The sequence below is a fragment of the Gekko japonicus genome, unplaced genomic scaffold (genome assembly GCF_001447785.1).
Source record: "Gekko japonicus isolate JY-2015 unplaced genomic scaffold, Gekko_japonicus_V1.1 scaffold1855, whole genome shotgun sequence".
NCBI classification, from domain to species: Eukaryota; Metazoa; Chordata; class Lepidosauria; order Squamata; family Gekkonidae; genus Gekko; species Gekko japonicus.
Window position 1 is genome coordinate 69,751 of NW_015176508.1, and position 26,719 is coordinate 96,469.

The 26,719-nt window shown below is 48.5% G+C and overlaps 1 protein-coding gene across 1 annotated transcript in view; it reads left to right on the forward strand.

The window, feature by feature from the left end:
• LPCAT1 (lysophosphatidylcholine acyltransferase 1) overlaps positions 1-26,719 on the forward strand; it is a 75,713-nt gene that overhangs the window by 34,027 nt on the left and 14,967 nt on the right. The window contains exons 9-11 of the mRNA XM_015427345.1: positions 10,438-10,563; positions 22,133-22,286; positions 23,064-23,162. Coding sequence (XP_015282831.1) covers positions 10,438-10,563; positions 22,133-22,286; positions 23,064-23,162 — 379 coding nt within the window. The remainder of the gene's footprint in view (positions 1-10,437; positions 10,564-22,132; positions 22,287-23,063; positions 23,163-26,719) is intronic.

Sequence of the window (26,719 nt, forward strand, 5' to 3'; positions counted from 1 at the left end):
ACGATCACCTGGGTGTTCTCGCTCTCCCAGACCGCGTCTGAGCCTGCCATTGGTTTCGCTGTCGAAACCGCTGGCCTCTCCACCTAGACATCAGACCTCGCCTTTCGGTACAGAAGTGCCCGATACCGGACACACACTTGAAACCGCCACTGCTGGGGGATGATGTGTCCAAAGAGGCATTGTCAACACTGATCCTCAAGTCGGCTTCGGATTCATCAGACAATGACTCAGACGGGGAACCTTCCAAGGCAGAGAGCTCCACTGAAGCACCTTCACCAAAACCAACAGTGTCGCATGATCTGCCGATATCACCATCTGAGGACCTGACATCCTATGGGGACCTGGTGAAGCGGATGGCACATTCCCTGGGTTTATCCATAGTCCAACCACAACCGTCGGTATCGGACGCAGTATTCAACGTCGTTCAGCTGGATACCTCCACAGCGATTGCTCTCCCGATGTCGATGGTCCTTCTTCAGGCTGCGGAGGCACCTTGGGGAAAACCCTGTTGGGCACCAGTGTCATCCAGGAGATTAGATCACATGTATAAGGTACAGGAGGCGGGAGCGGAGTTCCTATATACTCATCCCAAACCGAACTCAATGGTAGTTACGTCATCTTCGAAGTCCAGACATACTCACACCATCTCGGCTGATAAGGAAAGTAGGAAGCTGGATTCTTTTGGAAGATGTTGCTATTCTGCGGGAGCCCTGGGAATCAAGACGGCCAACTATCTGGCGTGAATGAGCCGTTATCAATATGCGCTATGGGAACAACTTAGTGATGTCCTGCCTTTCACCCCAGATGACAAGCGGCAATCAATCAGGAAGGCACAGAAGGAAGGGGTGGTGCTTGCTCAGCACTTGATAAATTCTTCGAAACACACTCTCCTCGACACTTTGTCCAAGACGATGACATCTGCAATTGCCTTGTGACGACATTCTTGGCTCCACACAACTTCCTTACAACCTGACACAAGATCTTATATTGAAGATTTACCATTTGATGGTCAAGGTCTCTTTCATGCCTCCACAGATACTGTGCTCCAGGACATGAACAAGAGCATTAAGGCCTCTCGTTCCTTAGGAGTGTCATCAGGGTCCAAACCTTATCGGCCGCACTCTTGGTCTCGCTACGGGTCCAAATGGCAATATGCTAGGTCGTCGCCAGAATGCTCCTGGCGGCCACGCCAGTCCCCAGTGGGCCACAGACAACCGTATGCCGTGAAGCCTAAATATGGACCGGGTCACCAAAACCTATGCACTAAGACTACAAAGACTCCCAAGCAGGGCCTTTGACTTTACACCCAGGCCTTTCCAAGGACTGACCCGCCTTGCTCCCTACCTTCCGTCTTGGTGGGAGATTACTACGGATCGCTGGGTATTATCCATCCTTACCCAGGGATATTCCATCGAATTCCTGGATTTGCCTCCTCTTCCAGTTTTTGTTGTCACCCCTCTGTCACCTCTGCTTCTTCAAGAGGTATCCAGCCTTCTATCCAAGAATGCTATAGAAGAAGTTCCTACAGCTTTCCAAGGAATGGGATTTTATTCCCGTTATTTTACCATACTTAAAAGGGATGGCGGCACGCAACCAATCCTGCACCTGAGAGGTCTGAACGCCTATACAGAGTACCGGAAGTTCAAAATGACATCTCTGCAGGTTATTCTTCCACTGCTGGGTCAGGGCATTTGGATGGCCACCCTGGACCTCCAGGATGCCTACTTTCATCTGAATATTCGTTCCTCCCATCGGCAATATCTCTGGTTTGTTATAGGATCTCACCACGACCAGTACAAGGCTCTCCCCTTTGGACTATCGATGGTGCTAAGAGTCTTTATAAAGTCAATAGTAGTTGTGGCTGCGTTTCTTCATTTGAGAGGAATCACAGTCTTCCCGTACATCGATGACTGCGATGGTCTCCTATTCCCCTGGAACCAGGGGCTTCTCTATATGTTCCCTCCTCTCCTGCTTCTCCCAAGAGTTATCCAAAAAGTGGCTTTAGTTGGGACAAATTGCATTCTGATTGCGCCGTGGTGGCCAATGGCAACTGTGGTTCCCAGTGCTCATGGACCTCTCCAGAAGACTTTTTCATCATTTCTCTCATGCTTTGGATCTTCTTCTGTCAGCAGATGGACAGATGCATTGCCACGAAGTCACCAAACTGAAGCTGACAGCGTGGCACATAAGTCACTACCCTTCTCGAGGGGAGTCTCAAAGATTTTGTTGAATTCCAAGGCTTTTACACGCAAGTCTTATCAGGGAAAATGGGCCTGTTTTTTATCCTTTTTGGGCCCAAACTCAATTCCACCCTGTTCTGTAGGCCTAAGTTGTATTTTGGGCTTACTCCTGTCACTGGCAGAGTTAGGGCTCTCCCACTCCTCTGTTAGGGTCTATTTGGCGGCCATCTCTGCATACCATGACTTTATAGACAGGTACTCTGTATTTTCTCATCCAACCGCCAAGAGATTCTTGAAAGGGCTTATCCGGCTCTATCCTCCTGTCAGAGACCTGGTTCCCTTGTGGGATCTTCCACTGGTGCTTCGGCACCTTACCAGGAAGCCTTTTGAGCCCATGGCAACTTCTGCACTGAAATACATCTCTAGGAAAACGGAGTTCCTTGTGGCAATCACATTGGCTAGGAGGATAGGTGAGCTCCTGACTCTTCTCCATGACCTGCCTTACTTGTGTTTCCTACCGAATGGTGTCCACCTGATTCCTAATGTGGCTTTCTTGCCTAAGGTGGTATCAGAATTTCACCTATATTCTGAGATTGTTCTGCCGGATTTCCCCCCAGGCCCAACTGATGATGAACAGTGTTTACTCCATACTCTAGACGTAAAAAGGGCACTACTCTTTTACTTGGATAGAACATGCCCTACACGCAAGGACTCGCACCTCTTCGTTGCTATGGGACTCATTCCTTGGGATCACATATCACCGCGCAATGCCTTTCTAAATGGATTGTTGGAACGATACACTTATGCTATCTCTTGGCGAAACGCCCTCTCCTGTTACAGCTCAGGGCGCATTCGACTAGGGCGATGGCAACCTCTACAGCATTTATGAAGGGTGCCTCCTTGTCTGTTATCTGCAAGGCTGCAACGTGGTCCACTGCTAATACGTTCATCAGACACTACGCGCTAGACGTTAGAACACAGCACAGAGCGCAGTTGGGTCGACTTATTCTATCTTCTGTGATGCACTGGGTTCCTGCCAGCACCCTCCTCCAGGTGAGCCACTGCTTGGTACTCTCCCATGGGTGTGGTGCACAGAGACCATGACGAAGATAAACAGGTTGCTTACCTGTAACTGATGATCTTCGTCGTGGTGTCTGTGCAGTCCCACACATGTGTTGGGCTCCTGCGTAGGACCTCGATCGAAGAACCTTCTAGAGCTTGCCTCAAAAAGCTTTTTTGGCGGGCTCTCTTCCCACCCTGGAAAGCAGACATGCACTGTGCATGCCTGGAGCGGGGGAGAGAGCCGCCTCCCACTCAGTTCTTCTTTGACCGCCTTCGTGTTCACACCTTGCTAGCGTCGCTCTTCAGAATTGCCTCAGCTGAGTACTTCTCTCCTAGTTTTCTTCTCCTTATCCTTCTTATTTATTCTTATTCCTCCTGAAAAACAAACAAAAAAAATCTTTTACTATTTTTCCTCACTTTTGTTTCTGTGCGCCCCCCCCCCCCTTTGGCAGGGGAGGTATTTGTATGAGACGCACAAAATTCTCTGGCCATTGCCCAGAGAAACTTCCCTCCAACGATGACCACGATCTTTGTTTGTTTTGTCTGGGCGAGTCTCACCAGGTTGATTCCTGTCCCCATTGCGTGAATTTTACTCAACAGGCCTGTAGAAATAGGGTGGCCCGACTTAGAACGTCTCTTCTCAAGGAAGCTTTGCATCCTACGATGTCCTCAGTCACGTCCCAGTCTTCTGTTCCACCAAAACACACTGATAATGCAAAATCCTTAAAGCATACCGGTAAGTCTAAAAAGCACGAAGACAAACAGTTGGCTAAGTCAAAATCGAAGCTCTCAGTGTCGACTTCAGCTCCGAAGTTCAATCCCGTGGTGATCTCTGGTCTCTCGACATCAACTCTGGTGGTCTCTTCTGCAGCCCCACCTTCACATAAGCCTAGTCTTCAGCCTCCTCTTCCTACCTTGTCTTCACCGTCAGGGCATATTCCACCTAGTCAGCGTTCCAAGTCACCTGTCCAGCAGCCTTCCTCTCATCATGCATCTCGGTCTCATTCCCGAGGTTCCCATATGCCTATCCACCCTTTGGATGACAGGGAGCGTTTCATGTGAAGTCAATCCAGGTTGAGGTCCCACTGTACTCGCAGACCACATCATTATCATCACTCGCCTTCTCCATGGAGATCGGTGTCCAATTATAGATCCTGGTCTCAAGATATCTGGCACTGTATACTGTACTCGCTCTTACTCCAGGTCTGCTACTCCTCACCGAGATAGTTGTGACCGGTTTGGAAAAACTGACCTCTACGGAGGCCAGCCGATTTCGTCCTAATCCAGGTGTTCTCACTCGGTAGCCTCAGTCCATTCCCTGGGGCTCGATCAACCTCCAGATGTATTGATGTCTGCGGATGCCCCGAAGCGTTCTCCATTAGAACCTCGGTATCATCCTCCCACGGGTGATGAAACACCTATTAATGTCTCCCAACCGCTTCGATCACCTTCTCCGGACTTGGTATCTGACCGTTCTGTATCTGGTGATCTTGATCCTGATACCCGTCCTCTCGAGGACATGGCCTGTCGGTCGGGTTCCATTTCTCCCACGGAAGGCCCAAAAGCCTATTTGGAGCTTATTATTCAAATGGCTATGGCTCTTCAAGTACAAGGCTCTGCGGAAACTCCTGCAATGACTGATGTTGTCCATAAGTTAGTCCAAGCGGATTTGCCACCTTCAACAATTCTCCCGTTGCTTCCGGTCCACCTTTCGATCCTTAAGGAATCTTGGGACCATCCTGCCTCCGTCACTCCGATATCGAGAAGTTATGACAGCCTTTATAAAATTCAAGAATCTTCTGGAAAATTCTTGTTTACTCAACCTCGGCCGAAGTCGATGATAGTTCATTCCTCTTCTAAGTCCAAACAACCTGTTCAACAGTCTGCTCCTCCCAACCGTGAGGGAAGGAAGATTGATGCTGTTGCCAAGAAAACTTACTCCATCGCTTCCATGAACGTTAGAATCGAAACCTATCTGTCGTACCTCTCCGCTTATGCCTTTAATGTCGCCACTGCTGTTCGTCTAGTTCTTGAATTTGTCCCAGAGGAACATCGCCTCACTCTGTCTGCCCCCTTGTCTGAAATCTGTGCTATTTCCAAGCAACAGATCAACTCCATTCGTCATGCTGTCACCTGCTATTCTAAAGTCCTTGCTTCTTCCATTGCACTCCGCCGTCATGCCTGGCTCTGCAGCACTTCCCTGCAGACAGATGTCAAATTCAAAGTTGAGGATCTACCCTTTGATGGCAAAGGACTTTTTCATTCCACTACGGATGAGGCTCTGAAAGCTCTCAATGATAGCAGGAAAAAAGCTCGAAACCTTGGAGTTTCTACTTCGACGCCAAGGCCTCAATACCATTCCTGGAGTCCTTACTACAATAAATGTCAGCTATCGCTTGCTACTACCTCGCAGTGGAGGAAGAAATCATATGACTCATCTCAGTGGCCACGACAACAAACCCTCAAGAAGCCCCAGCAGCCCCAGCAGTCTGTTTGACCACCTTGAAGGCCTACCACCACCTCCTTCATTCAGCCCTCCTGTTCGGACCCGATTCTTCCCCTTTCTTCCAACTTGGGAAGAAATTACCACCAACTCCTTGGACCTTACCATCGTACAGGTCGGGTACGCCATAGAGTTCGCTTTCCCCCCGACCCTTCCTCAGTTTGTCATCACACACCCAAATCCATCGCTTCACCTAGAGGTAGATGCGCTTCTCCGCAAGGGGGCCATCGAGATCGTCCTGGAGGCGCAACGAACTCTCGGCTTCTACTCCAAGTACTTCCTAGTCCCCAAACAAGACGGCAGATTGTGGCCCATCATGGATCTTTGAGATCTCAACGAGTTTGTCCACTGCCAGAAGTTTCGAATGGTCACTTTACAGTCCATTCTCCCTCTCCTTCCCCAGTCTGGGTGGCTGGTGTCGATAGATCTTCAAGACGCCTATTTTCATGTTACCATTCGCCCTCAACATTGGAAATTCTTATGCTTTGCTGTCGGAGGCAATCATTACCAATACCGGGTCTTCAGAAAAATGATGGCCGTCGTCGCTGCCGAGCTGGACCGCCAACGGATTGTCCTTTACCCCTATATCGATGACTGGCTTCTCGTGGCTCCTATGGAGACTCAGCTTCTCCACATCATCCACTCTACTCCGACCCTTCTCCGCACCTTAGATCTCTGTGTCCTTCTGTCAAAGTCTGCACTCCAACCTGTTCAGGTTCTCCGATTCGTAGGGGCCCGCCTTGATACCACCACTGATACCACCTTCCTGCTGGATTCCAGGGCTTTGAACATAATTACGCTGGCGTCCACCTTCACCACATGTCCCCAGCAATCGGCTCGGTCGGTCATGAGGTTCCTGGGCTACTTCACATCCACTGTTTTTGTCGTACAGAATGCCAGGCTCAGAATGTGCCCCCTTCAGCTCTGGTTCCTCCGTATTTTCGATCCTCAATCGAGTCCGTGGCACACGAAGCTCTCTATCCCGACGCACGTCCTCACCTCCCTGTCGTGGTGGTCTCTTCTGCAACATCTCCTTGCCAGTATGCCCTTTTGACATCCGACTCCAGAGATTTCCTTAACCACCGATGCATCCCTTTGGGGTTGGGGAGCCCAATGCGGGATGCTATCTGCCAAGGGAACTTGGTCCCCTTGAGAGAGATCTCTCCACATCAACCTCCTGGAGCTTTGAGCGGCATATCTCGCCTTACGGTCCTTCCTCCCGATCATACAAGGCAAGGTTGTCCATGTTGCCTCCGACAACATCACGGCTGCTTTTTACATCAACAGGCAGGGCGGTTGTGGGGAGGGGAAGGGAAAGGAGTTTGTAAGCCGCTCTGAGACACCTTTGGGTAGTGAAGAGCAGGGTATAAATCCAATCTTTTCTTCTTCTCTTCACCTCTGCACAGCAGCGATCCGCCTTTGGAATTGGTGTCTTCATCATTCCATCATACTGTCCGCTGTCCACAGCCTTGGCGTGCAGAATGTAGATGCTGATCTTCTGATCCGCTCGGTCCCACAAAACAATGAATGGTCCCTCCATCCCCGATATCTACAACCAATTTTCCTCGAGTTTGGTTGCCCGACTGTTGACGGCTTTGCCACCTTGCAGAATGCCCACTGTCGCCTCTTCTTCACCCGCAGTCTGCCAACCGCCCGGTCTCTGGGAGATGTGTTCCTTCACAAATGGACGGGGACCCTGTTTTATTTCTTCCCCCCGTTTCCTCTCATCTCCAGGGTGCTTCAAAAAATTGTGGCTGATGCCACCTCCTGCATCCTCATCACCCCTCGGTGGCTACGCCAAGTGTGGTTCCCACACCTCCTCCGGCTCTCCAACGGTCGGTTCCATCATCTCCCTTGTGTGCCAGATCTTCTGTCTGGGGATCGAGGCCGGATCCTCCACCACTACCCAACCACTACCCAACCTTCTTCAAGCTGACGGTGTGGAAGATTCTTCAGTAGACTTCCCACCTGAAGTCTCGAAGTATTGCTTAATGCAAGGAAACTGACGACCCGCAATACCTATCGTCTGAAGTGGCTCAGGTTCCAATCTCACGCCTTGCAACGCTCCTTCGATCCAACCCACACTTCTCTGTGGAAGATTTTCTCCTACATCGTGTCCTTGAAGGACTCAGGCCTTGCATACTCTTCTCTAAGAGTCCACCTGGCTGCCATTTTGGCATATCACCCCTTAATACAGGGTTCTACTGTCTTTTCACACAGCCTGACAAAGTCTTCCCTTGAAGGGCTCCTTCGTCTCTGCCCGCCTTGAAAGCCGCTCGTGCCCTCCTGGAGTTTGTTTCTAGTTTTGACGCAACTCATGGCTAAGCCCTTTGAGCCAATGGCTTCTGTGGATCTTCGCCTCCTCTCGTGGAAGATGGCATTTTTAATTGCTATTACTACGGCTCGCCAGGTAGGGGAACTTTCTGCCTTGCATGCAGATCCCCCATATACAATTTTCCACAAGGAAAAGGTAGTTCTCCGGCCAGATCCCTCTTTTCTCCCTAAAGTCGTTTCTGCCTTTCATCTCTCTCAGTCTTCTGTTTTACCCACTTTCTTTCTGAACCCGACTGACGCACCTCAGAGAGCCTTGCATTGCCTCGATGTCCGGAGGGCGCTCTGCTTTTATCTCCATAGAACAAAGCCTTTTCGAAAGTCTCCCAAGGCTTTTTGTTGCCTATGACTCTTTGTCCAAGGGTGAACCAGTCTCCTCTCAAACACTGTCCAAATGGTTACCTCCACCACAGCCCTTTGCTATGAGTTGGCAAACCAACCTGTACCCACTTCTATCACTGCTTACTTGACAAGAGCAGTTTCGACTTCTATGGCCTTCCTCACCGGTGTCCCATTGGAAGACGTCTGTGCTGCAGCTACGTGGTCTTTGACATCGACCTTCGTGTCCCACTATGCACTCGATGTTTGAGCTCGACGGGATGCTGCATTTGGCCAGGCGGTGCTCCGATCTCTCTTCGCCTGATGCTTCTGCTTCCTCAGGTAGGACCTATAAATTGAAATCATACTGCTATGTCCTAACCTGTTTATTGTCTCTTGCAGCTGCCAGCTCCCTCCTCCACCTGGTTCAGCTCTTCTAGTCACCCATGTGTGGGACTGCACAGAGACCATGATGAAGATAAACAGGTTGCTTGCCTGTAACTGATGATCTTCGAGTGGTCATCTGTGCAGTACCACAGTCCCACCCAGCCTTCCCCACTTACCTTGAGTTGATGGGACTTACCTGTAGCGGTCGAAGGAACTGAGTGGGAGGCAGCTCTCTCCCCCGCTCCAGGCATGCGCAGTGCGTGTCTGCTCACCAGGGCGAGAAAAGAGCTTGCCAAAAAAACTACTGAGGCAAGCTCTGGAATGTTCTCTGGTCGAGGTCGTGCGCAGGTGCCCAACCCATGTGTGGTACTGCACGGATGACCACTCGATCATCAGTTACAGGTGAGCAACCTGTTTATCTTCGAGTGGTCATCTGTGCATTCACACCGCCCTTCCTTCCTTCCCCACTGCTGTCAGTTCTCTATCTTTTGTTGTACAGCGATCAGAAGGAACTGGCGGGATGTCCGTGCCCCACCCCACTGGACATGTGTGGTAGGGTTCCCGCGCAGGCCCAGGGTGGAGGTGCAAAAATTCTGATGTGAGCTTTGTACGCCACCAATCGGATCAGCGCAGGCGCACTGGATCCCATGGGTGTGAATGCACAGATGACCAGTTGAAGATAATCAGTTACAGGTAAACAACCTGTTTTTCCCATCCATCCATCCATCCATAAGTCATTTCCAGAAGCCAACCTAGGGTGATGTGAACTTCTCCAAACCCGGGTCAGCTTCCTAGGAAGGAGGATATTATTTCTAACTCAGCCAGTGGCCAGTCTCTGGAGCTTGACAGGCACAATGTGTTGCAGTTGTTGTCAATGACAATGCAGTGGGAAGCAATTCTCATATTGGGCAGTAGTAATAGTACAATTAGAGTTGCACTGTAATGGTGCTGATAGTGATTAATCATTTCTGTAATACTTCAGCATTGGAAAGGTCTCCACCATCCTTTTCCAAATTAATCAGTGTTCAGAGATCCAGAGAGTGACAGAAGTGATGAATTAATCAGGATTTGAACTCAAGCTTAGTGCAAGTCTGAGACAGTCTCTACCAGACTACATCAGCTGTTGCCATTATTGTTGGGGGGTTTTTTGTCTTATCAGCACTAATCTACTGTGGAGGGAGCCTTTAATAAACATTTAAAAGCATGCATCCAGCCCACCTTGCTCCACAGCTGAGAGGCAAATGCACAGAAGGGAGACATGGTGATTTAAGAGTTGTGGACAAATCTGCCCTCATTGTATATGGTCTTGTGGCTAGAGGGCTGGATTGGAACAGAGAAGACCAGATTCAGATCCCTGGTTGTCATAAAACATGCCAAGTGACCTTGGGGATAAAGGGAGAACACGTACACTGTCCTGGGATCCTTGGAGAAAGGGCAGGATAAAAATGTACTAAATAAATTGTGTCCCATTTTTCAAGTTGTAGGGGTTTATAGTATACTGTGTTGGAAGCTTGTTTTCCCTTGAAATGCTGTATTTTGCATTGCATTTTTCAATAATACGTATGCTTTAGATTTTGATTAAAAGCAATTGTCGCTTTATGTGAATGTTTAATAAAATACACTGTAGTAAAAAAACGCCCACTTCCTTTACTAAAGGGCCTTGGGAATTTTGGTAACAGACTATACCTTTGAAGACTGCCAGCTAGCTTTGGCTGAAGGGCAACTCCGTCTCCCTTCAAACACCTGTCTCTTAGAATTTGCGAAACTTGTGCGAAGCCTTGGGTGAGTAGGTTGATCAAATGTAAACATTTACAATTGCATTGTTTAAGAAAGCTTTGTAAATTTCTAACACATAATAATCTTTCAATTTCAATTTAAAATTAACTAAAATAGGTTGTAACAGAACACATCTTTAATAGTACTTCTTTCAAATTTGGGACTATTACAGTCATGTATACTAAAGTGGAGACAGAGTCTTTTTTATCATGTAGCTCGGCACACATTCAAAACGCTCGATCTCCGACGCTTGTCCCGGTCAGCGGCTCTAGATCCATATGGACACTCAGTGGCAGGACCGTCAGGGCAGAGGAGCGCCTCAATTCCCCAGCATCGTGCTGGTGAAGAGGTCACCCCTCAAAAGCCCCGTGGCTAGGAGCCTTATGCCAAGGCTCCGGGGGGTAGCGACCTGTCGCCCCCCCCCCTCCTTTCTGCTGGTGCGCAGATCACATCCCCGGGAGGTCTGGGAGATGCATCCGCCAGCGTGTCAGTCACTGAGTGTTCTGAGCCAAATGGCCCCCTCCTCACTTAGTCGTGTGACTCCGCAGTGTTCCTTGTTTACATTCTACTGGTCCCAGATCTTTCATTCCGTCACAGGCTGCTGAGCCAATTTCTCACAGCCGCTCCTCCAGAACCCTAATGGAACCTCTCACTTGTGCTTTCGCAGCTTATGGGGAAACCATTGAAGCTCATGGCTGCCTGCTCCCTTCGTCTCCTGACTGTGAAAATGGTATCCCTACTAGCCGTCACTTCAGCCAGGAGGACCAGTGAGTCACAAGCACTGCCGCATGACTCCCTCCCTCCTGGAAGTATTTAATTCTAGGGCGATCCTCTGCTTCTCACTCCAGTTCCTCCCCACGGTGACATCCAGATTCCACTGGATCCAAGATGTGACTCTGCTGGGGTTGTACCCACAACCTCATGATGACAGAATGCAGCCTCCACTTCATAGATGTTTCTAGCTCACTTCTCTTCTATCTAGATAGGACAGAACCTTTTAGGAAAGACAACAACCTTTTCATGTCCTTTGTGGGCTCTAACTTGGGGGTAAATTGTCAGCCCAATCCATCTCTAGATGGATAATCACATGTGTCAAACAGTGTTATGAATTAGACCGTCTGCTGGAGCTCCTTGCTCACTCCACTCAAGTGCAGTCTACATCTGCTGCTTTCTGCTGTGGTCTCTCCATCTGTCCCATCTGCAAGGCTGCAACATGGTCCTCCTGCACCTTTGCAAGACACCAGTTCATGGACATGGATGACATAGGAGAGGCAGCTGTCGGCAGAGCAGTACCACACCACAGTCTCTATTCAACCTTGAGCTCACACCTCTCTTCCTTAGAATTGTAAGCTGGCTCCCATGTGGGACTGCACAGGTACCAGAACGATGAAAATGGGGGTTGCACTTACCTGTAACGATTGTTCATCGAGTGGTCACATGTGCAGTCACACATCCCTCCCTCCTGCCCTGCTGTGAGCTCTTAACTAAACAGTGGTCTACCTCACTCTTGCGGCAGTAGATGGGAAATGGTGAACGGGCGCTGGGATTGCCCCCTCCTTATCACACAGAAAAAGGTGGGGAACAGTGTGTGGGAGGGAACAGAGCCTCTCTAGGCTCTTTGAGCTTTAAAGATACCTCTCTGCAACAGACCTGTACACACACAGTACCCATGTGTGATCGCACAGGTGACCACTTGATAGACAGCAGTTACCAGTAAGTGCAGCCCTATTGCATGTAGGGGAACAGTCGCTGGTCTTGACTAAAAAGATAATGAAGGATGTTTTTGCAGGTCAGAAATAGGGCTTGCCTCGGCTGTCAGCTAAATATGCAAAGTAAAGAATCCAGACACCCAGAATAAAACAGCCTTGGACAGGAGTAAAGAACAAAGGAGTAACAGACAAATATGACCTGTTGTAGATATCAAAAAGCATTAGGAGTGTTCCTACAGGAGTAAAGAACAAAGGAGTAACAGACAAATATGTTGTAGATATCATTAGATATATGTATCTGGGCTCAGGTGCAAGAAGCATCTATGCATCTCAGATATGTCCAACTAAATACAGAAGTGACGATGAGGTATATCAGTTGGGATACAACTAATCATACTTTTAAAAAATTATAATCACTATTTTTTATATTATTATTAAAATAGCAAGAATGCATTTTTCATTGTGGCTTCTGTGTAGGCACATATGGGACTGCACCGGCCAGCCATGGAGAAGAGGATCTAAAGTTTTCTAGACGATTCAAAAAGCATTAGGAGTGCTCCCCCTTCCCTCCGTCTCATGCTCAAATGGGCGCATGACGGAGGTAGAGAGAGTTCTCCTTCCTCAGTTCTCTCTTCAGTGCTGTGGGGAGAGGATGCATTCTGAAGCTTGCGTTGCCTCAGGATTTTTTCTTCAATCTGTCCACTTGTAAGCCTGAAATATAGCTCTCTTTAAAAAATAGGCTACCTCTCTTTAAGGAGTGCAGGACCAAAATGGCCCAGAATGACGAGCACAGCACGTATCTGCTCCATCTGGGGGAAGGACACAAAACTGCGGCTTGTGGCCCCAAGTCTGGCATGAAAGGGCCAGTAAAGTTAAGGCAGTGCTGTGGGGAAAGAGCCCCTGACACTCATTGCAAAAAGCACCTGGCTCATCCAGAGAAAGGCCTTGAACACCCTCAGAAGTGTCTGTGCCCTCCACACCGACATCAGATCCGGCAGATAAGGTGCCGTAAGCACAAAGGAGGCATCAGAACCGCCTCCCCAAAGAAAGAGAGAGGCAAAACATGCCACTTTAGTTTCCTGTTAGCACCAACAGTCACCTCGGTGTTAACAATCTCCACCACCTCAACATCAACAGTTGCCAGTGCCTCGATGCTGGGACTCCTCGCCTCCATGATGCAGAACTTTACCATCAAGGAATGGAGTAGAGCAAGTTCCTCACCCTCAGACTCCTATCACTGTCACCGAGATCTCCAGAGCCTCCTCGGTCCTCAAAGGATGACGTTTTTGAGGTGCCCCCACTGCCTGTACCGCTTGTGCAACAGGCACAGAATGTACCTGGTCATCAACCATCAACAACTGCAGTGGTTCCTCACACAGGACTACACATTGAGGCCATTCTAAAATTGGTTCAATTCGCAAATTTAAAATCAGCTCTGACCCTCAATGGCTTAGGTCATCTATTCCTCGATCCATCCCTAGCTCACTTACTTGGTGGTCCCAGGATCCCAGTCTTTTCAAGGACGAAGAGTTGGGTACACATCCACATGACACAGAGGTCTTCTCCGATGCCTCCCTGTGAGGCTGGGGGGTGCATTGGGGTCACTTCTGTGTCAAGGGGGTGGTGGTCTGAGGTGGAATCTGGGTCACATATTAACCTACTGGAGATCCGGGTGATAAAGTAGGGCCCATATTCCTTTACACCATTCACATAGCAGGGCAATACAGTGTCACAGCGGATGCTCTAAGCAGGAAGGCAAGAGCAGACCATGAATGGTCTTTCAACAGCCTTTATTTACAATCCATTTCCAAGGAGTAGGGGCCACCCCTTTAAGGACCAACCTGAGTCTTACCCCCATCAGACATTTTTTAATATTTATTGTCTCTCAAAGATGCTGGTTTGTCAGTGTCATCTTTAAAAGTGCAGATGCCAGCCCTATCAACCTTTCACGTCACTGAGCCCCTCAGTCCGAGAGATACGTCAAAGGTCTGCTTAATTTATGCCCAGTTGTTTCCCCCCCCCCCAACACCGGTCTCCATAGCAGAACAAACTCTAGATGTCAGAAGGGCTCTCCTCTTTGATTTACAGCATATAAAAGTTTTATGAAAGACCAGAACTTATTTGTATACTTTGCTGGCCCTAGTAAAGGGGAAGCGGTGTTGTCTCAAAACCTGCCCAAATGGGTTGTTTCAGCAGTGAACTTGGTGCATACGGTGGTTGGTGTGGCTTTCCCCTTTCCAGTCAAAGCTCAATTCACCAAAGCTCAGCATCTTCAGTGACTTTTCTTGGCAAGGCCTGTCTAAATGACATCTGCAATGCTGCTTCCTGGTCGACCTCCATCCACGTTCATGAGATACGACATCAATATAAATTCCAGAAATGAGGCGGCTGTGGGGAGGGCAGTGCTGCAGTTGCTTTTTCGCTAATCAGTCTGCACCCACCTCCTTGGTAAGTGAGCTTGCTACTTTCCCATGTGGGACTGCGCAGAAGCCATAACGATGAAAACAGGGTCGCACTTACCTGTAACTGTTGCTCATCGAATGGTCTTCCGTGCAGGCACACATCCCTCCCTCTTTTCCCCGCTGTGGGCTGCTTGATCTGAGGGCCTATGTTCTCCATGGTGGCGGGGGGGGGGGCCTGAGGGACAAACACTGTCCCTGCCTCTGTTTGGGCGGGAAAACTCTGGTGCGAGACAGGGAATGGGAACTCTTTGAATCGTCTATAAAGCTTAGAGTACTCTTCGCCATGGCTGGTCTCTGTAGTCCCATGTGAGCCTGCACAGAAGATGAACAACAGTTGCAGGTAAGTGCAACCTATTTTTGCATATCCTTTTAAAGAGATAACTCTGTACGGTGTTTGAAGTTATCAGTCAAGAATGTGATCCCTGTCAGGTGTGACAGTGACCTATTGTTAGAGACTGTTTGGGAAACTTATATATAGGTGAATCTGCATTGGTACAGAGAGTCTTCTTTGAAGATGCTCCTAATCTTGTGAAACCTGCTTGCTTTGGGGCAAGATAAATGCTTAGGACTCACGTAGTCATTATCCTTTAATTATCTATGCAGAATCCATGAAAGGTACTATAATATTTGTTTGAATTAATGTTAATGGCTATGTGGAGTTTTTTTAAGATAAAATGTAAGCAAAAATGCTTTAGTGATACTTTTACTTGTGTTCTCCCTCTGAGGTGGAAGTCATCTTATGAGTGATTCCCACCATCCATTTAGGGAGGCAGGAACTAAATTCTTCCTCTTCTCCAGTGGTCCTAGGGTTGGGACAGTCTTCACTTTTGGGGACATAGTTCCTCCGCAGGCAGGGTTGTCGATCTTTGCGATCCCAGAGGGGAGGTTGTCCCAGAAGTTTCCAGTCTTTTTGGGCCCTGCCTAGCGGCAGGATGTCTGTTGCTGTGTGATCCCATCAAACCAGCGTACCTTCAAGGACTTCTAGCAAGTCCTCATGAGAAAGAGGCTCGTACAGGAAGGGACGGGTTCACTCCCTCACCCGTTGTTGCCTAGGAGAGGCAGCGAGCGAGCGTGAAGACCAACGACACTTGGGAGCTCCGTGGCGCTCACACCGGACTGCAGACTCCCACTGAGGTCTCCAGCCTTCAGGCCAGGAACACACACACCCCGATAATCTCAGGGGCGCGGTAGGGCCTGCGGGAGCCCGTTGAAGTAGCACTGAGACCTCGGCAAGCTTCTACAGGCCAGGGAGGGGCTGGCTCAGTTGGAGCGACAGAGGAGCCGTGAGAGCCCCAGTGACCCGACCTGAACTGCAGTAAGACAGCCCAGTGGAAGGGGAGTCTGGTGGGGAGAGTGCGCTAGCTGCATCTACGGTAAGACTGGTCCAGTCAGAGCCAACCAGTGTGTCTCAAAGGCCTGGATGGCCTCAGCCTGGGAGCCCTCCCCATCACCCTGGGCGTGTAGAACCAGCTACAAATGCCCTGGAGTACCCTTGCCCTCCGCGTGGCTCCCAAGAGGTCGGGAGGCACTGGCTGCAAAGCAGAGGATCTGCATGGAGACAGTTATGGCCTTCCAGAAGCTCGGTTAGACCTCACGAGTTTATTGCAAGGACTGGTCTCATGGCCTAGAAGATCCTTTTTCAGTTTCAGTTCTTGGGGAGGAGTTCTGCAAGGCAGGAAAGGGCAGAGATGGCGTTCCCCCATTCCCTATTGCACACTGGCAGCAGAGAGAAACTAGGAGCCGATCACAGTGCCCCTCCCACTTGCCAGTGGCATCTCCCAATCTGGTGCTTTTGCGGAGTCTCCCCAGCCCTGGGGGCTGGTGTTCCCTCCCCTTTTCTCACCTCTAAGGGGCTTGAAGGGCAGGAAGCAGCCACACAGCAGTGCCTTGGCCCTCAGCACAGCATGTAGGGTTGCAGAAGGGCTGGCTTTGAGAAGAGGAGTCTGCCCTGCCTTCAGCTTCAACTCTCTCCGTCTCTCCTGTTAAGGCTGAAGCCAGTTTAAAGTTTCTGGAGCTTTCACCCTCTGGGAAAGCCTCCATTTAGTCAGGAGGTGTCGCCACAGGTGGGCCTCTCTGCATCACGACCTCCAGAAAGCATGGTCTCAGAGCCTTCAGGAGGTGTATGCCAAGAGAACTCCTAATTTCCCAACCTCCAACTCATTCCCAGGTTCCCACCTGGAAATGCAAAGGAAAGAGCCTCATTCCCAGATCCCCTTAGGTTTTTTAAATGCTCAAGCCAATTTACTAGTTTGGATCAGGGAGGGAAATAAAGGAGGCCAGTAGTCTGTCCTACCAAGACACAAGAATTCCTCCAAGGTCTCCCACCTGACAGGGAAGCTATCTTCCATTCAGCTGTTTTACCCGGGTGTAGCAGGGAGTCCTGCCTCCTATTGGGTTATCATCAGAATGAAGATTCTGAGGTGTTTGATTCCTCATCCCTTAAAGAGGATTGGGAGCAGCCAGAGGAATAGCCTATGGGTTACCTCTGTGCAAGCAGGCTCCTTTCAGGAGGTCTACACCAAATACTTTCCAAGGAAGGGGCCATGGCTCAGTGACAGGACAACTGCTTGGTATGCAGAGGGTCCCAGGTTCAATCCCTGGCATCTCCAGTTGAAAGGATCAGGTAGTAAGTGATTTGAAAGACCTCAACCTGGGACCCTGGAGAGCCACTGCCAGTCTGGGTAGACAGTACTAGCCTTTATGAACCAATGGTCTGATTCAGGACAAGGCAATTTTTCACATACCACATATATTGGAGATCTCAAGCAATCTCTAAAGGGGGAGGACCCAGTCCATAATTTCCAGATGGCTGAGTCAGAGTTCTCTCCATGGGGGGGCGGGGCGGCACTGGGATTCCTCTCCCTGCCCTTTTTTTTTTTTTTACTAAGTATTAAATACTTAGTAAAAAAGAAGACGGGGACAGCAAAGGATGAGATGGTTAGACAGTGTCATTGATGCAACGAACATGAAATTGAGCCAACTTCAGAGGACGGCGGAAGACAGGAGGGCCTGGCGGGAGCTGGTCCATGGGGTCGCGAAGAGTCGGACTCGACTGTGCGACTGAACAACAACAACAACATTAAATACTGAATGGGACATTTTTGCTAGACCAAAAGTTAACCATTTGTTCTCCCCCCCCCCCCCGGTTTACTCCTTGGTACTAGAGGCATTAAAGAGATTCCAACTGTTACTAGTGGATGGCTCAGTGGCTTGCCTGTGCTCTAATTCATAGGAGGCAGACAGTCTTCTTAAGGATCCTTGTGATACATGGACCTAACAGGCTTTACTCAAAGACCTTGAAGCTCCCTCAACAGCATGTAGAGCTTCCATGGCTTGCTGCTCATTCACCAGAGCTGCCTAGTCCTGGACATCTGACAAGGGTGACGGATGTCCCCTTAAAGGGGTTTATTTAATTGGTGAAGGTATGGCCTAATACCTTGTGGCAGAAAAGGACAAAGAGAACAAAGAAAAGGAAAAGAAGTCCTCTACTTTTAGAAGGAGAAGATGGTATGTCCAAGAACTGCCTTCCTCCCTTTCGAGATCTGTTTGTAATGCCATGGGGAGATGGCAGTCAAAGCAGCAGTAGAACAACTGCCTGTAGCCAGCTCGCCCATTGGAATCGTGCAGTTCCAAGGAATCCTTGCACCCAGAGGAATTTCTTTTTCCTTCAACAGTAGGCCGCCCCCTACCTCCTGGACCACAGGAGCAGCCCCAGTGCCAGAGGCACACGTTCCAAGGAATCCTTGCACCCAGGGGAATTTCTTTTTCCTTCGACAGTAGGCCGTCCCCTATCTCCTGGACACAGGAGCAGCCCCAGTGCCAGAGGCACAAGGATAATGGGGGGTCATTCTAGGCTTCAAGTGGCTGAACAGGAAGTAAGTCAGAATGAGGAAGTAAGTTGGAATGGAGACTTCCTGGCCTCAACTGATCTATCAGAGGCATATCTGTATGGAACCAGTCAAGAGGCTCACCATGGCTGCCTACAATTTTTCCTTCGGTCTCAGCGCCCAGTGTGCTTTACCAAGGTCTGGGTAGCAGAGGGAGAATCCAGGTGCTACGGCTAGGTCTCCTGGCTTTCCAGGACCTCTTTGCCACTAATCGAAACTGCCAAGTCCCAAAAAGTTAATGGCAAGAACAAAGTCATCTCAAGCCATCCGGATAGGCACCTCAAGTTGTGAATGGCCAACCAGCTATTGTATCCTTTTCCTTCTTTACAGCTGATGCAGAGGTTTGTACCCTAGTTCTCCAGTCAAAGGGGCGGAAACCACCCAGGTGGCACCCTCTTTTTGCCGCGGAGGTCACAGTATCAGGACCTGAGGAGGCTTTCCTCTAAGAACCTTTGGCATCTCCTGCCAAGGGAGGTTGCTCCTCTGCAAGGATTGATGCAGTATCCTCCCCTGGGTCTTCTAAACCAAACAACCTGGGGGTTGAGCACAGGCTAGCATCCAGGGAAGGTTCCACAAAGAGTCCACTGTAACTCCAGGTTGGTCCTTTCAGGCTGAGTGCCTGAATCAAATAATAGAGCCTCTCTCTGAATCAGTTAGAGAGGTACTCCTTTTCCTACAGGAGGGTTGGACAAAGGGTTCAGTCAATTGTGCCCTTAAAGAAAGATTTTCTCTGCCTTCAGGGATACTAGGAAAGGAAACACCCTGTCCCTATATCCTCACACTAGGAGATGCCTGAAGAGAATAGCTGCCCCAGGCTATCCATTTCCCGACCTGGAGCCTAAGTGTAGTACTCAAGGTCCAGGGTCCCCTTTGAGCCCATGGATTCGCATTCCTCAGCTTGTAGGATGTCTGAGGTTTAAGCTATTTTCTGATTATCAGGAACCTTTTATGTTCCGCAATGATAGAGTAGTACGGAGGACCGACCCTGAGTTGTCCTCTCCAGGAAGTTTTCCTTGGAACTAAGAGTATCTACATCTACCCTAAGTAGGTGGTTTGGAGAGTACATTATCAGGTGTTACAAGTCTACAGGTTGGAGTTTGCAGATGACACGAAGTTGTTCAGGGTGGTGAGAACCAGGGAGGATTGTGAGACACTCCAAAGGGATCTGTCAAGGATGGGCAAGTGGGCGTCAACGTAGCAAATGGGTTCAGTGTGGCCAAGTGCAAAGTGATGCACATTGGAGCAAAAAATCCTAAATATAAATACACATTGATGGGGTCCGAACTGGCAGAGACTGACCAAGAGAGAGATCTTGTAGTAGATAACTCACTGAAAATGTCGAGACAGTGTGCGACTGCAGTAAAAAAGCCCAACGCTATGTTGGGGATTATTAGGAAGGGAATTGAAAACAAATCAGCCAGTATCATATTGCCCCTGTATAAATCAATGGTGTGACCTCATTTAGAGTACTGTGTAGCGTTCTGGTCACCACACCTCAAAAAGGATATTATACCATTGGAAAAAGTGCAGAAAAGGGCAACTAGAATGATAAAAGGGTTGGAACACTTTCCCTATGAAAACAGGTTAAAGCGTTTGGGGCTCTTTAGCTTGGAGAAACAACGGCTGAGGGGTGACATGATTGAGGTTTATAAGATTATGCATGGGAAAGAGCAGGTAGAGAAAGAGGTACTTTTCTCCCTTTTCTCACAATACAAGAACTCATGGGCACTCAATGGGAAAAAAAATCTCCAGGACCAGATGGCTTGCATCCCAGGGTGCTAAAAGAAATTGCAGATGTTATTTCAGAGCCTCTGGCTCTAATCTTTGAGATGTCCTGGAGTACTGGTGTTGTGTTGGAAGACTGGAGAAGAGCGAATGTTGTCCTGATCTTCAAGAAGGGAAAAAAGACGGACCCGGGAAATTACAGACCTGTCAATTTGACATCAATACCTGGGAATATTCTAGAGCATATTATTAAATGCTCTGTCTGTGAACACCTTGATCGGAATGAGTTAATTGGTAGTAGCCAGCATGGGTTTATCAAGAATAAGTCATGCCAGACCAACCTTATCTCCTTTTTTGACAGAGTTACTAAAATGGTAGACTCTGGCAATGCTGTGAACATAGTGTACCTAGATTTCAGTAAAGCACTTGACAAAGTCTCTCATGATATCCTTGAGGATAAGCTGGTTAAATGTGAACTGGATGGTGCAACTGTTGGATGGATTCATGGTTGGTTGAAAAATCGTACTCAACGAGACACAGATATAGAATGGGAGGGACTTGGCTTGACAGCAGCTCATGTGAAAGGGATCTAGGTATTCTGGTTGATCACAAGCTGAACATGAACCTGCAGTGTGATGTGACTGCGAAGAAAGCTAATGCACTCTTAGGATGCATTAACAGAAGTATTGAGTCCAGATCACGGGAGGTGGTAATTCCGCTCTATTCTGCTATGGTCAGGCCTCACCTGGAGTCCTGTGTCCAGTTTTGGGCACCAAATTTTAGGAAGGATGTTGACAAGCTCAAGCGTGTCCAGAAGAGGGCAACCAGGATGGGTATGTTTAGCCTGGGAAAGAGAAGGCTTAGAGGGGACATGATTGCAGTCTTCAAATATTTGAAGGGCTGTCATGTAGAAGATGGAGCAGATCTATTCTCTCTTGCTCCAGATTGCAAGACGGATGGAAATTATAAGGGAGTCGATACTGGCTAAATATCAGGAGAAACTTCCTAACTGTAAGAGTGGTTGAACAGTGGAACAGACTGCCTCGGGAGGTGGTGGATGCTCCTTCACTGGAGGTTTTCAAGCAGAGGCTGGACAACCATCTTTTGGATATGTTGTAGGGCTGTCTTTCGGCTGTGCTCCTGCAGAGTACAGGGGGTAGGACTAGATGACCTGCAAGGTCCCTTCCATAGGACTAGATGACCTGCAAATGACCTTCCAATTCTAACATTCTATGATTCTACTGTGAAGGTCCTTCTCTGAGGAAGGGGAGACATCTTGCCCTCCTGAACTCTTCTTCAAACTATGAGCTTCAAACCTTTCATATACCTACCACTTACCTGAATTTCTCTGGTTATCTTTTACCATTGCTATGGCTGTTACTGTTCTCTGAAGTTCTAGCTTACACAGGATAGTTGTCATACATTCTTACTGCTTCTCAGAGTTGCCAGAACTGAAAGAGAGGGGCAACTTCCACGTCACAGGAAGAGGAAGAATTTAGGTCCTGCCTCCCTAAATGGACAGTGGGAATCACCCATAAGATGTCTTTCTTTCCGCAGAGGAGAAGGAGCTTTCAAGGTAAACGTCCAAAGGTCCGTTCTATACCCAAAGAACCAAAAACATTATTGAGGTGTAACTGTTGTCAGGAGATAAAGGATCTGATATAGGAATGCTAACTGTGTGCCTCAAGACGCCTAGGGGGGCTTCGAAAGTGCACACCTGCATTTGAATCAAGCCCGACTAGAATCGTCTGGAACACTGTGGAGAATAAACTGTTTTCTTCTCTGTTTTTAGGTTAAAGCCAGAAAGGCTTGAAAAAGAGCTTAATAAATACTCAGAAAGTGCCAGGAGAATAAAAAAGAGAAAAGTCAATCTCAAAGAGTTCGCGGCATACCTGGAAGTCCCCGTTTCTGACACAGTAGAAAACATGTTCGCACTTTTTGATGAGGTAAACCACACGTTCAGTTTTTTTCTGAATAAATCACTTTTGTTGCCGTATTTAAATTTTTTGACAACTTTCACAAGTTATAATAAGAATGCAATATTAATTTTTATTTGCAGTTAACATAGCTGTAGTACAGGAAGTATCCATTTATATTAAGAAAATAGTTCCTGAAAACATGACTGTTCTGTCCCAAAGGTCTTATGCACATGCCTTTGCCTGTTCTTTTAGTGTGTAGCCTTAATGAGCTGTTTGATTAGTTGTTGCTCACCTTTTGCTGATTAGTTTTGGAACTACTATGCTAAGATACACTGTTAGTTTCACATTCTATCTTACTGGACTGTGTTCTGTCATTCCAGTAGAAGATAATGTGTAACCAAGTGAAGTCCATTGTGATTAGTAACTAGGGAGGAGGTGAGCCCCCCCTCCCTCCCTGGCAGTCTTTATGCAGCGACTGGACAAACACTTGTCAGGGATGCTCTAGGCTGATCCTGCATTAGACAGGGGGTTGGACTGGATGGCCTGTCTGGCCCCTCCCTACTCTGTGATTCTCTGATTCTAAGTATGCACTGATTATTTAATTCTCTCTCTCTCTCTCTTTTTTTGTTTAAAATAAGGATATTGGTAGGTGTTTTAATTGTGGTCTTTAGGAATCTGCATTTGCAAGCCTCTTTGCAGAAACCTTCATATGAACTTTTGTGATGTGAAAACTTTACAGCATTTTTTCCACTAGCTGCTTTCTCTGAAATCAGTAATATAACTTTGATCCTTTTCCTTTTGCAGAAGGAAAATGGTCTGATTGACTTGCGAGAATATGTAACTGCTTTGTCAGTAGTCTGTAGACCATCCAAAACCTTGCAAACAATACAGTTGGCTTTTAAGGCAAGTAGCAGCTTTATTAAAATGCTTCATTAAAAGCTTTCTCAAAGCTACACTTGGAAAATAGCCAAATTGATATCAGACTCAACAATGCAGTATCTGCCTGTACATGACAGTTAATTTGAAGACATTACTGACTTCACAATTTCTCTATGATTTCTCCAGCTTAATTAGGCATGATGTGAACTTCAGCACAATCACCATGCAAGGGCAGCTCCTGATTGGATCCCCTCTGTTTGTTTGGAGCATAACATCATGCTGGGCAGTTTTGTGCCTACATGGTAGCCCCGTGTAAAAGGGCCAGGCTGTTGCAGCTGCTTTTGCAAGGACTAAGTCACTTCAGTTACCAGCAAAGAGAAATCTCCCAAGGCACAGAATCATTTGCTTTTGTCCCCTATCTGGAGCTGTGCAATGGGACGCATCCTTCAAATGAGTGATGTCTCCTAGATTACACTTGCCTGCACTGTTGCATTTGCACAGTTAATAGTATCTATTCAAGAATAGATAGTAAATTAGCTGGGTTCATGGCACGCAGACACTGAAGGCACACAGATGAGGTGACTTAATCCTTGCAACTAGTAAGTCTCAACTCAAAAATCAGGAAAGGGGGGGGGGGTTACTGTGTTTCTTTTTCAACCCAGTAGTGGTGGCAGCAGCTGCAAGAGCCACTCACACACTCCCAGTCTTACCCATCTCACAGGATGGTTGTGAGGATAAAATAGAGGGGAGCTGCTTTGGATCCTCTTGGGGGAAGGAAGTAAATGAATAAGAAAGTAATATACTTGTGTGACAAATGGTGGTAATTGTGCCAAAGCAGATCAATCCACATTCACTCAGATGCATCCAAGTAGGTTTCTGAACAGCTGACACCCCGCTCACACAGCAAGCAGAGAATGAGCCAAACTGGTGTGTGATCAGGCATGATCAGCTACACTCAAATGCAGCCATAGTCATGCATGCACAGTTTTGCCTGCAAACTGGAGCATCTTTTGTACTCCTTTAATGCAAAATACTATCTGGGCAAGCAAATCCGGAAGCATGACATGATCCACGCATGCCTGCTTGCCACTTGATGAGTGCAGCATCAGATGAGGACCTGTGCTTATAAAAGGGCCATTCCTGGCCAAGTGCCAGGTCCAAGTCATTTCCCGTAGTTCCCACATTCAACTGAAAATCATCACACACTGAGTAATCAAGTGGTGTGCCAGTTCTAACTGGAAGCCACTTATAGCTTAAAAGCTATAAATGCCTTAGACCCAGGATATCTTCAGGAGCAACTTCACCTTACTCTCAGCACACCTGGGGAAGCCTTGGTTAGGCATGCTGTCAGCACAGATGGGTTTGTGGGCAGCTTGGTTAGAGTTTTCTCTGCTGTTGGTATCACAGCAATGGAACATCCTATTGAGGGAGGCCTATCAGGCTACAGATCTTATTGGAATTTAGGCAGCAAGTGAAAATTACTTTATTCATGAGGCTGTTAATGTCGGTCTCCTTCAGCAGATACTGAAAGGGCTTTTGATGGGTATCTGTTGTTGCGGATCGATTTTGCATCTATCTGTATTGTGACTTTTTGTGTTAAGCACCATCTTATTTGCAGATGAATGAGAATAGGTTTTTAGAAAAAATGTGGTGCAATTTTAAGCTGTGAACCCCAGTTTAGTGTTTTAGTATTTAGTGTTTTAATCAGTGATAAATGTTCTGAACTCTAAAGGAAAAGGAAACGGGGTTCATGTCATGTTGAAACCACTGTTGTTTGATAAATGTTCTGAACTCTAAAGAAAACAGGGTTCATGTCATGTTGAAACCACTGTTGTCAGAAAAGTGGAAAGCCTGTTTGGTCGTGGGCTGGGGTGTAACTCACACAGGGCTTGTGGTAGGAGGACATCTGTGCTGTTGCAGAGGTGTGTTCTCTGGTGGTCCTGGGAGTGGGTCAGTCCTCATTTCTGGGCTACAGCTCCTCCTCTCCAAAGGCAGGGTCAGTGAGCTCTTTTGATCCCAGAGAGGGAGGGGCTTGTCCTAGAAAACCTCAGTCTTTTTGGCCCTGCCTTCCGAGCAGGATGTCTTTGGTGGTGCTCTGAAGCGGTCCCAGTTTGTTTTCTCCAGAGAAGAAAGTAGCTGTTTGCTACCATGGGAAGGGAATGGCCTAGCTGCCCCCCTCCCGCACCGCATCAGAGTGACAGTGAGCTGGATAGAGCCGAGGGCATTAGGAGTTTCCCAGTGGCCATGGTCCTCACTGCAGACTCCTGCTGAGGTCTCCAACGTTCGCGCTGGGAGCACACGCAGACATCCCTTATCTCAAAGGAGCGGTAGACAGCGGCGACAGCGGAGTGGTTGGAACAACGAAAGTGACGGAGCAGTGGTGAGGCGATCCCTGGTGGCCAGTGAGTGGAACATCGAGTGGCGAGATCCAACAACAACGGAAGCAGAGGCAGAGCCACGGAGGAACGCGGTGACGTGGAGGCGCAGGCACGGCGGAGCCGAAATAGACGATGGCCAGGGCTGCTCGGCACTTGCCTTCGCCTTCCATGTCGCCGCCGCACCAGCCTTCGGGGCCGCTCACCCCTGGTTGCTGCCTCGCCGCTGCCGCCACCATCTTTTCCTCACAGCCCCCTCGCCAGCCTGCCATTGTTACCGCCGCCGCCGCTGTGGAACTTCAGCCAAGGGAGAGAAGGGTGCCCCCCCACTCCTAGTGAGTAGGTACCCAATTTATCTACTTGATTAAGGCTTTCGAACCGCTGGGTAGGCGGGAGCTGGGACAAGGACCAGGAGCTCACCCCGGCTGCGGTGGGACTCGAACAGCCAAGGTTGTTCGGTCAAATGGAATATTGCAGGCTGGCGAGTATTTACTGCCTGCGCCACTGCAGAGCTGAGGGCATTAGGAGTTTCCTAGTGGCCATGGTCCTCACTGCAGACTCCTGCTGAGGTCTCCAACGTTCGCGCTGGGAGCACACGCAGACATCCCTTATCTCAAGGGAGCGGTAGAGTTTGCAATAGCCTTCAGGAGCACCTCAGCTCTCAGTCGAGCTTGAAAGGGACCAGTAACAGACAGCAGAGGAGCAACCCCAGCCTTCTAGACTCCAGCTGAATTGTGGGAAGACCTGTCCATAGAGGGGGGGGGGTCTGTACCGAGGCAGAAGGGAGCCATTTTTTACTTTCTTTTTGCCTGCTACTTTCACCTTCAGCGGGATGCCTGTTTTTTTGTGGGAAAACAGCAGCAACGGCAGGCCTGGCCACCTCCCAACCACTGGATAGTGTAGTCTCTGATTTAGATCTGCCTAACTTGCGGGCTTCCACCTCCACCCTGGCTTCCCAGACCCAGGCCATGGATTTGTCAGGGGAAGACGCTAAGGCAAACCTCCTGGCTTAGATCAAAGCAGAGATGAGGAAAGAGATTATCGAAGCCATGCAGGCGTCTAGGCAGAGCAACAGTTCTTCATATGGGTCTTCGGACAGACAAAGGGAGACACCCAAATCAGGAATCAGTCTCCAGAAAGGAAAGAAATGACAGTGCCTCTCTCTCCCCCCTCTGAACAAAAAAGAAGGATGGAGGCTCAGTCCAG